General features: G+C 43.7%; 1 protein-coding gene and 1 pseudogene across 1 annotated transcript; one reads left to right on the top strand and one right to left on the bottom strand.

The window, feature by feature from the left end:
* Window position 1: 1 nt before the first annotated feature.
* Window positions 2–8,086, bottom strand: pold2 (polymerase (DNA directed), delta 2, regulatory subunit). Its single transcript, XM_041897247.2, has 11 exons — window positions 7,934–8,086; window positions 7,340–7,580; window positions 7,129–7,250; window positions 6,873–6,996; window positions 6,618–6,732; window positions 6,144–6,342; window positions 5,876–5,956; window positions 5,596–5,753; window positions 4,545–4,672; window positions 4,361–4,462; window positions 2–438 (listed from the first exon to the last, which is right to left on the bottom strand). Exons 1-11 carry the CDS (start codon window positions 8,030–8,032, stop codon window positions 278–280), a joined length of 1,530 nt encoding a protein of 509 aa, XP_041753181.1. The 5' UTR covers window positions 8,033–8,086; the 3' UTR covers window positions 2–277.
* Window positions 8,087–8,174: 88 nt separating this feature from the next.
* Window positions 8,175–11,535, top strand: part of LOC121583083 — a 66,412-nt pseudogene continuing 63,051 nt past the window's right edge.

Raw genomic sequence — 11,535 nt, 5'->3', positions numbered from 1 at the left:
AGCACTTCTTTAGACAGTAAGTTTCATAACAATCATTTTCACGCCACACATACCTATCATTAGCAACAGCTTTCTTTCTACACAAACAGTACTGGGATGACTGCTCAGCATCATATTCACTATATATTTGTGACATGAATTATCTCTTTGCAGATCAAGAGAAACCAACGAGAGACTTCAGCAGACTCTTTACAAACGTTTTGATAGTGTACAACCTGATTCCATTTGAGGACCAGGAGAATGGGCTGAGGACGGAGTGTATGTGTAAGTTGCTCCTTCAGTGGCTGATGTTCATCTCACTCTCCTCGTCGTCACCAGCGGAGAAGGAAGAGAAGCGGATTGGCTCACACTCCAGAGTCCGGAGGTTGACTAGGCAGGCTGTCTGAGTGCTGCTGAACTCTGGGATAGCCACCAGGAGGACCTCCTGACCATCAGCACCTGGGGAGGGGGGGGGGGGCATGTTAGTGGTCATTAGATGACACCCCATGTCACCAATGCATCTATCTACAGCACACAAGTTGCTAAAACATATATAGATGGCAAAAGATTCCATACAATGAACACTGAACAAAACTATAAAGGCAACATGTAAAGTGTTGGTCCCATGTTTCATGAGCTGAAATAAAAGATCCCAGAAAATGTTCCATACACACAAAAATATGATTTCTCAAATTGTGCACAAATGTGTTTACATTGCTGTTAGTGAGCTTTTCTCCTTTACCAAGATAATCCATCCATCTGACAGGCTTATCAAGAAGCTGATTAAACAGCATGATCATCACACAGGTGCACCTTGTGCTGGGGACAATAAAAGGACACTAAAATGTGCAGTTGTGTCACACAACGGCACAGATGTCTCAAGTTGAGGGAGTGTGCAATTGGCACGCTGACTGCAGGAACGTCCACCAGAGCTGTTGCCAGAGAATTTAATGTTAATTTCTCTACCATAAGCCGCCTCCAACATTTTAGAGAATTTGGCAGTACGTCCAACCGGCCTCACAACCACGTGTAATCACACCAGCCAAGGACCTCCAAATCCGGCTTTTTCACCTGCGGGATCGTCTGAGACCAGCCACCGGGACAGCTGATGAAACTGTGGGTTTGCACAACTGAATAATTTTTGCACAAACTGTCAGAAACTGTCTCAGGGAAGCTCATCTGCGTGCTCGTCGTCCTCAGCAAGGTCTTGACCTGACTGCAGTTCGGCATTGTAACCGACTTCAATGGGTAAATGCTCACCTTTGATGAACACTGGCACGCTGGAAAAGTGTGCTCTTCACAGATGAATCCCGGTTTCAACTGTACCGGGCAGATGGCAGACCGTGTGTATGGCATTGTGTGGGCGAACGGTTTGTTAATGTCAACGTTGTGAACAGAGTGCACCATGGTGGTGGTGTGGTTATGGTATGGGCAGGCATAAGCTACGGACAACGAACACAATTGCATTTTATCGATGGCAATTTGAATGCACAGAGATACGGTGATAAGATCCTGAGGCCCATTGTCGTGCCATTCATCTGCCACCATCACCTCATGTTTCAGCATGATAATGTACGGCCCCTTGTTGCAAGGATCTGTACACAATTCCTGGAATCTGAACATTTCCCAGTTTCTTCCATGGCCAGTATTCTCATTCCATGGCCTGCATTCTCACCAGACATGTAACACATTGAGCATGTTTGGGATGCTCTGGATCAACGTGTATGACAGCATGTTCCTATTCCCGCCAACATCCAGCAACTTCACACAGCCATTGAAGAGGAGTGGGACTAGGGCTGTTGTGGTGACTATTACCGCCACACCAGAAGTCATGACCGTTGAGTCACTGTAATCTCCTTTGATGCACTCTGGACATGCTTTGGTAGTACCCAACTTGCTAACTACCATCAGGTCCTAATGGCCTGGTACTTAGGGCTCTATTGTCCCTCTAACATCAATGCAAATGAAATCAAAAATCACATCAAACACTTATGAAAACAGTAGGCCTATCATACTTTTAAAACTCACCTCACTGTGATGATCAATTTGAAGAAATTAGTTCAACAGCAGGTTGAAACAGTGTAAAACATGGTTGTTGTGGATGTTGTTTCAAAGCCTAACACAACGAAATGGACAGCACTTTCTAAGGTGATGATTAATTCAAGACACCCATAAGCGTATTAGAGCTTATGCATAGGCTTATGGGCCCAAGCACAGAAAACCCTGTATTAGAATGATGATTGTGCCGTTATACAATACATAGCCTACCACATATCACCATCGCAGAAAAACATAAAACTAAATTGATTTAAGATGTCTTTGGTACATAATTGGTCTAGCCTATACTCCAAAATCAAACAGAATTCGAGTAATCACCTTTTGAGTGTGGACTGTATTATTATGCATACTGGATGGACTGGTTACCTTACGCTACACCAACATTTCTATCCATGAGTCTGGGAGAGAACGTATAGCCCTAGGCGATGCTGTTGGTTCATTGATTGTGCAGGGCGGCTTGCTGTTGCCTACGATTATATTGAATTTGTATTGAATTTTGAATAGCCTAGTAATAAGGCATTTTTTATATTTTCTTAATTAATTGGGTTACATTACCTTTAGCTATACAGAATCTCACCACCATGCGTTTCCATCTCCTCCTTGCTCTCCTATATTCCATTCTCGAGCTAGCAGACGGGCTGTCAACAGTTTAGTGAAATATAGGTTTTGTTGCGAAAACATGTTACTATCGATGTTCCCGAACAGATTTCACTTGGTTTCCCAAATTAAGCACTGGGTAGCTGCAGGAATAAGGTTGGAGAGCCCATGGCATACAGAGTTTGGGCGGAATATCACCAGTCAGGCAACGAGAGCATGCGCCTCAAACAGCGGCTGATGCGTGGAGTGAAATAAGTGTTCTTATATCTATTTTTCAGCTGCTCATATTAAGCACAACTACGGACAGGCGGGAAAGCACACGGTCTCCATTCGCTATTCTACAGCATACATGTATTTTTCCCCTGCCCTTTTGATAATGGGCCATTCTAAATATAAACTAATTTTACATATTAGTAAAGACAAGATTGAAATTGGAGAATAGTCTGATGGGTGAAAATATGATCACTTACTGAGAGAACAGCTGTGCAGCTTGAGGCAAGGAACAGAGCACAAGCTTTTTTTGCTACTTTCTCAAATCATCAATAGTCTATAGTCGCACCATGCAGTCCATATATGTTGATTTCTAAGACATAAAAGGTGTGTATCGTTCACAACTAAAGTTGCCAAATAACTCTAAATCTAGCATATAGGACCAGTTTCAAATTATCCCTTTTATGCTCAACATAGTCACTTCATATGTGCACTCGCTCTGTAATGGAAAAAATATCCTTTCTATTTAATTCAGCTAAGTACAATTATATTATTCTTACTAAAGAAAATCATAAAATAATGGCATGGGACTTACAAGCATATTTTTTTCAGCTAAATGAACAAGCCTACAGCATGATGCATAGCCAGATAACATAGGCCTACAGTCTGCCAACTCATATTCTATTCACCTGAAATACAAAGATCAGTGCCTGACCTCACTAATGCTCTTGTGGCTGAATGGAAGCAAGTCCCCGCAGCAATGTTCCAACATCTAGTAGAAAGCCTTCCCAGAAGGCAGCAAAAGGGGACCAAATCCATATTAATGCCCATGATTTTGGAATGAGATGTTCGACGAGCAGGTGTCCACATACTTTTGGTTATGTAGTGTATATTTTCTTCAGACCTGACCCAAATAAATAATGGATTTATTGTGATGGTGTACATTAAATTAGTTTATTAAGAATTTTTTTTATGTAGCTGTTCCAAAGGCGCACATCAGCGGCTTGTATGTGTGGAGGCCTGGAGATGCTGAACGTGCTTATGTTAATTAACGGTAAATAACCATGAGACAGGCCACTTTTGCATGACAATAACCGGCTGACAAAATGTCATGACCACCACAGCCCTAATGTGGGACAACATTCTACAGGCCACAATCAACAGCCTGATCAACTACATGTGAAGGAGATGTATCACGCTCCATGAGGCAAATGGTGGTCTCACCAGATACTGACTGGTTCTCTGATCCACGACCCTAACCTTTTTTTAAGGTATCTGTATTCCCAGTCATGTGAAATCCATAGATTAGGGCCTAATTAATTTATTTCAATTTACTGATTTCCTTATATGAACTGTAAATCAGTAAAATCTTTGAAATTGTTGCATGTTGCTTTTATATTTTTGTTCAGTGTAGAAAGGACCGGCAACTGTCAACTATCATTGTGGAAATCTGGACCAGTACACTGCAATGTGAATAAACAGTCATGCCAAGTTTCCAGTAACGGTGGGGACTCACCTGTGATGCGTTTGGCCTGGTAGGAGGGGGCGTTGCCACTGAAGTAGACATGAGGACATTCCTCCAGGATGAAAGGGTCCTTCAGGTAGAACGGATAACAACCTGAGAGAACAACAAGAGATAAGCCATGTACCTTAGTCTGTATAACCGGCGAGAGTGAGAGAGAAAGTGTGTGTGTTCTTACCCAGTGTGTCAGGTGCAGTAGGGGCAAGGTGTCTAAGCCTCAGTGTGTTCTCCAGTATCTCCAGGTGACTGTCCATGCTGCTGTACTTCTGGATGTCTTTTACATTCTGACCCGATGTCCCCAGGATCCTACGGCAACACCACAGGGACACACAGGGAAGACCTTTGCATTGGCTCCTCACAGACAACTTCACATGACATACACAACACAACTTAAATCTAGCTAGCACATATAAACTCAGCAAAACAAGAAACGTCCTCTCAATGTCAACTGCATTTATTTTCAGTCCAGCCTCTCTCAGCCTATTGCAGACAGTCTGATGGTGGGATTGTGCGTTCCTGGTGTAACTCGGGCAGTTGTTGTTGCCATCCTGTACTGCAGGTGTGATGTTCGGATGTACCGATCCTGTGCAGGTGTTGTTACACGTGGTCTGCCACTGCGAGGACTATCAGCTGTCCGTCCTGTCTCCCTGTAGCGCTGTCTTAGGCGTCTCACAGTACGGACATTGCAATTTATTGTCCTGGCCACATCTGCAGTCCTCATGCCTCCTTGCTGCAGCCTAAGGCACATTCACGCAGATGAGCAGGGACCCTGGGCATCTTTCTTTTGGTGTTTTTCAGAGTCAGTAGAAAGGCCTCTTTAGTGTCCTAAGTTTTCATAACTGTGACCTTAAATTGCCTACCGTCTGTAAGCTGTTAGTGTCTTACCAACCGTTCCACAGGTGCAAGTTCATTAATTGTTTATGGTTCATTGAACAAGCATGGGAAACAGTGTTTAAACCCTTTACAATGAAGATCTGTGAAGTTATTTTGATTTTTACGAATTATCTTTTAAAGACAGGGTCATTTCTTTTTTGCTGAGTTTATGTAGTACAAAGGGCATCAGGAAATACATTAGCTAGCTTAATGCAAAAGGTTATGGCAATACAAATCCCACTTGAAAATAGTGGCCACATTACTCTTGCACAGAGAATGCTTTTGTGAAGTTGGTCAAAACAAACAAAATGTTTCTTAGCTCTAGGTCCAGCAGCCCCAGGGTTGTTGAGACTCACCTCACCCCGTCCAGGGTGGCCTGGTGTGGGTTGGAGACCAGCTGCAGGGTGGGGTAGGTGGAGGAGAGGGGGAACATACAGTGGTGTAGGGGCTGCTGGGGCAGGGTGTAGTTAGTAGGATCATACTGGCCCGGCATCACATCCACTGGGACTGATGCCTAAAGGAGAGGAGGACACACACACACTTCAGATAATGTCATGTTGAATGAATGGCACATTCTATGGCAAACTATAGAAATATTGCCTCGGCTGTGACATCCCAGGTGTAGGTGGAACTCACCACCAGCTGCATCAGCATCTCATCTAGCAGACGCATGGCATCCACAGTGCCTGCCTGGGTTTTCTTAGTCAAGTACTTAGCCTGGAGGGACAATATACAGTTAGGAAAACATCATACACACACTGGACAGTTCAAAATTAACCTGCAACCTCTAGGTCAAGACACTTCTACTATATCTGAAAGGATTTGATAAGTGTAAGCTATGGTAATAGTTCCCTTCCTCCTCAACTTAAATGAATTGGTGTCACAGCTAAATAAGTCCCCTCACCTTGGTGGATGCGTCCTTGTCCTGTGTGCTTTGGCTCAGAAGGTTCCCGGCCAGTAGGACCCTGGAGATGGTCGCCGCACCACTCTGCTCCCCCTGGTCACCTAGTTGACCCGTTACCATGTCAACAAGCAGCTGTAAAGCCAGCATACTGTCTGCATGACTACCGCCCAGACCCAAACCTGACAACAGGAGCACAAACCTACACACAACAGAATATATTACAGTTTAGTGTTGTCACAATCACACATTTTCCTTGGCAGAGCAGACTAAACGCTATGGTCCTTTAAAACCTACTTTTGTTAAATATTGTGTGCTATAGCTTGTAAAACAAACAAATGTGACTCTGGGTGACAACATAAAAGCTGTTTTCCTCTAGAATTGAGGTCCGCTTCCCATTTTGTTTCTTTACTGATACTGGTATTGTGACAACACTATTAAAGTTTGACATTTCACAAGGTTAGGTGGCCTGTGTACCTGTCTGAGCTGAGGGTGGTTCTGGGGGTCTGCGGGGGGAGGTCAGCAGTACAGAAATCCTCCACTGTGAATTTCCCATCATTCTTCTCTGCACCGTAAATAGCAATAACACTACCTAAGAGTGAGAAAGGAGAGAGAGAAACATAAATAATAACAACAAAACAAAGGAGGTGGTCATAATTACATGATCAGGAGAACTGAGACAAACTTGTCTATCCTGATACAATAGGTAGAAGGTACAGAGGAGACAGAAACCTGTGACAAACTTCTCCACGTCAATATTGCCCTCTAGTTTGATCCTCTGCAGCTCGTCCTCCAGTATCAACTCATCTGATTCGCTGATGTACTTGGTGCGTGGAGGCTGGGGCAGCAGGTTGTGCTGAGAGAGAGAGAGATGTAGTTGAAGAGTTACTACCAGAACCAGTATACAGACTTTGGCAAACTATCCCCCATGTTGGCATTAAATGTTTCATGACAATCAAAGTCTGATTCTATGGCAGCAACTTCTCACTTCCTCACTGATCTCCTTCAGAATGGATGGCTGCAGCTCCATGTGCTTGAACAGGGTTCCCACAATGCAACACTGCTCACCCATCTGCAGATCACACAGCTTCCTGACCCGTACATCTGCACCTGACAGGGAGAGAATCCGGACAGAGTTTACTCTTAAGGTATTGGTGTATTAACTGTTGCAGCAAATTGGAGAGCTAGGTGTCACGTACCCCATTTCTGCTGGGCCCTCTCCGTGAGCAGGGGGCTCATCTGCATGAGTCGTGTGGCGTAAATGTGTGCATACTGGCGGTTGAAGCTGCGCTCCCCCAGCTTGAAGCGCTCAGCGCATGGTGAGTAAGCCGGCTGGACCCTGTCAAACACAGAGGGCTCCGGGTCCTCAGAGCCAGGACGACACAACAGAAGAGAACTCGATCCCTCCCGAGGGGCGCTTACCTCAGAGAACATGGCTGCCTGGGGCGACAGTTAGGAGGGAGACAATTATTACACACAAACACATGATATGGGATCACGCATTGCAGCTGTAATGAGCACGGTAGCCTTGCTAGTTTCGGTAGTTTGGACAGGGCTTAAATACAGTCCATATGCCCTCTCCACAACTGCTAACTAAACCTCGAATCAGATCATGAATAATTACATCGTTACAACGATTGTAACGTGATCTGCAAATGTGAGTGTGGTTATTAGCTAGCTAGTAGCTACAATTAGCTAGCTAGCGTTCATTAGCTAGCTGCTAACTTCTTGTTTTTGTCAACAAAAACAACGTCCTGCGAAAACAGAAACGTTAAATAAAGTTTTTACTTTACCTTTATTGGCCTTTTATTCGTGACAAAAATGCGATTTTGTTGAAATGCACGTTTATTTGTTGAGAGAAAAGAGTTTGGGCTTTCCAAAGAGCATAGCATAGATATCTCCCGCGAAATTTAACAGTCAACCGGCGCGTACGACGACGTTGCACAACGTCATACGTAACAGACAAAACAGTCAGACATGTTTGTAAGGTCAAAAATGAGTTTTGCGTTCTTGAGTACTGACAGCAGTATCAAAGTTGTCTAATTATACGTCCACTAAACTATTCAGCTCACTTCCTTCCGAATGTATGCCAACTGGCAGTGGGCCACTTCTATGGTAAGGAGGAGTTATTTTATTTTAATATAGCTGCGGGAAGTATGGGTGCTGCAGCACCCCCTGAAAATCTTTTTAAAAAACACAAAAGAAGAGCTGGGCCTTTACCAGTCTTGTATTAGCAGGCCGATATAGCCGTCTCTAGCACACATAAAATAAAATAAAAACAGCATCCTGTTGTGTAGAGAAACAGAACTGTTTAGAAAAAGGTTATTTTCAGAATGTTTGAATGTGAGGATGTGTGTATGTGCCCCACAGAGAAACTAACAGAGATACTATGTGCATAGCAGAGAAATCTCTACCATATCATGCCTCCCCTGACCTTACAATACAGTACTCACCTCACCGTGCTAATTACATGACTAGAGCTGCTATCTAGTCACTTGTAGGGTCATGGCAATGCCATACCAGCATATCCTTAAGATCTCACATCCAGATACCACTGGTCTGTCTCTCTTCATTACCTGGACCCCTGGTTCTGCTCTATGCCACATCAGGGTTTATGGAGCCTCCATCTGTGGCCAAGGTGGTGTAACGCACTGCCTATCTCCACTGTACTGTACTCTCATACAGGTGAGGGGTGACTGTGAATTTAGCTATCAGCCGAGAGCTGTAGCCTTGCCTACAGTGATGATACCTTTACACTATACAGATAGGAAGTTCCTCTGCACATACCACAGGGGTCCATGACGTCTGGCTTATATCAGTGGGTTTGAGTTCACACACTGTGTGATTTGATCATGATTGGATAACCAGGACAGGCATGACAGCTGCTTGTGCTGCAAGATTGCATGTTTGAATTGGGATAAGTTAGGTTACAGTTTGAATAGAAAAAAGTTAGAAATAAAATATGATTTTATTTGTGCTACATTTGATTATTGCTTTATAAATGTAGATGCAACTGGAACAAACATTTCATAGTGCAAGAGGAATGTTGACTTGTTACCCAGATAAACTATATTGTATTTGATTGAATAGGGCCCAGTTTGAGTTTCAGTCCCTCTGTTGAACACCAACACTGAAACTTATAATTTAAGTCAGCAAAGTCTACAGTATCAGTTGGTGTCTTTCTTTCTTTGACCATAGAATAGCCTGCCCTAACTATAAGTTCTGGTAATTATGATGTTTTATTTTGTACATGATTTACATATAGTTTGGTCTGTAGGCTGCTCAAAGGCTACTATCATGGGAAATAAACAAACATACAAATTTTGTTTGGAGACATGTATTCCATCACTGTTTCATACATATGATAGCTAAGTGCATGAGTAATGGTGTGTGTGTGTGTGCCATCATGTTTCTGTGGGATGATGGGAGCCATATAATGCTGTTTAGAATGAGGAAGAAAGGAGTGGCCTTCACATTTGTGCTCTGAAGGACATGTGCCAGGGAGGTGCCCTCTCTCTCACACACACACATACAAAGTATTCAGACCCCTTGACTTTTTCCACATTATGTTATGTTACAACCTTATTCTAAAATTGATTCAATTGTTTTTTTCCCTCATCAATCTACACACAATACCCCATAATGACAAAGCAAAACCAGGTTTTTAGACATTTCTGCTCATTAAAACCCCCCTGGAAATATATTACATTTACATAAGTATTCAGACCCTTTACTCAGTACTTTGTTGAAGCACCTTTGGCAGCGATTACAGCATCAAGACTTCTTGGGTATGACACTACAAGCTTGGCACATCTGTATTTGGGGAGTTTCTCACATTCTTCGTTGCAGATCCTCTCAAGCTATGTCAGGTTGGATGGGGAGCGTCGCTGCACAGCTATTTTCAGATCTCTCCAGAGATGTTCGATTGGGTTCAAGTCCGGGCTCTGGCTGGGCCACTCAAGGACATTCAGAGACTTGTCCCGAACCCACTCCTGTGTTGTCTTGGCTGTGTGCTTAGGGTCGTTGTCCTGTTGGAAGGTGAACCTTCGCCCCAGTCTGAGGTCCTGAGCGCTCTGGAGCAGGTTTTCATCAAGAATCTCTCTGTACTTTACTCTGTTCATCTTTGCCTCGATCCTGACTAGTCTCCCAGTCCCTGCCGCTGAAAAACATCCCCACAGCATGATGCTGCCACCACCATGCTTCACCGTAGGGATGGTGCCAGGTTTCCTCCAGACGTGACGCTTGGCATTCAGGCCAAAGAGTTCAATCTTGGTTTCATCAGACCAGATAATCTTGTTTCTCATGGTCTGAGAGTCCTTTAGGTGCCTTTTGGCAAACTCCAAGCGGGCTGTCATGTGCCTTCTACTGAGGAGTGGCTTCCATCTGGCCACTCTACCATAAAGGCCTGATTTGTGGAGTGCTGCAGAGATGGTTGTCCTTCTGGAAGGTTCTCCCATCTCCACAGAGGAACCCTGGAGCTTTGTCAGAGTGACCATCAGGTTCTTGGTCACCTCCCTGACCAAGGCCCTTCTCCCCCGATTGCTCAGTTTGGCCAGGCGGCCAGCTCTAGGAAGAGTCTTGGTGGTTCTAAACTTCTTCCATTTAAGAATGATGGTCCACTGTGTTCTTGGGGACCTTCAATGCTGCAGACATTTTTTGGTACCCTTCTCCAGATCTGTGCCTCGACACAATCCTGTCTCTGAGCTCTACGGACAATTCCTTCAACCTCATGGCTTGGTTTTTGCTCTGACATGCACTATCAACAGTGGAACCTTATATAGACAGGTGTGTGCCTTTCCAAATCATGTCCAATTGAATTGACCACAGGTAGACCCCAATCAAGTTGTAGAAACAGCTCAAGGATGATCAATGGAAACAGGATGCACCTGAGCTCAATTTCGAGTCTCATCGCAAAGGGTCTGAATACTTATGTAAATAAGGTATTTCTTTTTTTTTCTAAAAACCTGTTTTTGCTTTGTAATTATGGGGTATTGTGTGTAGATTGATAAGGGAAAAAAATTAATTTAATGAATTTTAGAATAAGGCTATAACAAACTGTGGAGAAAGGGAAGGGGTCTGAATACTTTACGATTGCACTCTATGAATCTATATATTGAGTCATATGCTTTATTTATTGCTCTAGTGGCAATGTCCCCTTATTCAAGAAAGGTGGTACTGAACACCACAACAGACACGACCGCAATATCTAGCACCAGATAAGCTATGGGGAGTTGAGAAACATACTCAGGGGCATCATTTCGGCTAAACCCCACGGGGGGCTAGTATGAAAAATGTATGCACTCACTAACTGGATAAGAGCATCTGCTAAATGACTAAAATATAAAATGTATGGCGGGGGGGGGGTTATATGATTGAAGCTCAATTTAAAAACTCT

Source organism: Coregonus clupeaformis, chromosome 18 (assembly GCF_020615455.1).
Source record: "Coregonus clupeaformis isolate EN_2021a chromosome 18, ASM2061545v1, whole genome shotgun sequence".
Lineage (NCBI taxonomy): Eukaryota > Metazoa > Chordata > Actinopteri > Salmoniformes > Salmonidae > Coregonus > Coregonus clupeaformis.
Note: the sequence above shows the minus strand (reverse complement) of the source record. Positions and strands in the feature narration are given on the sequence as shown.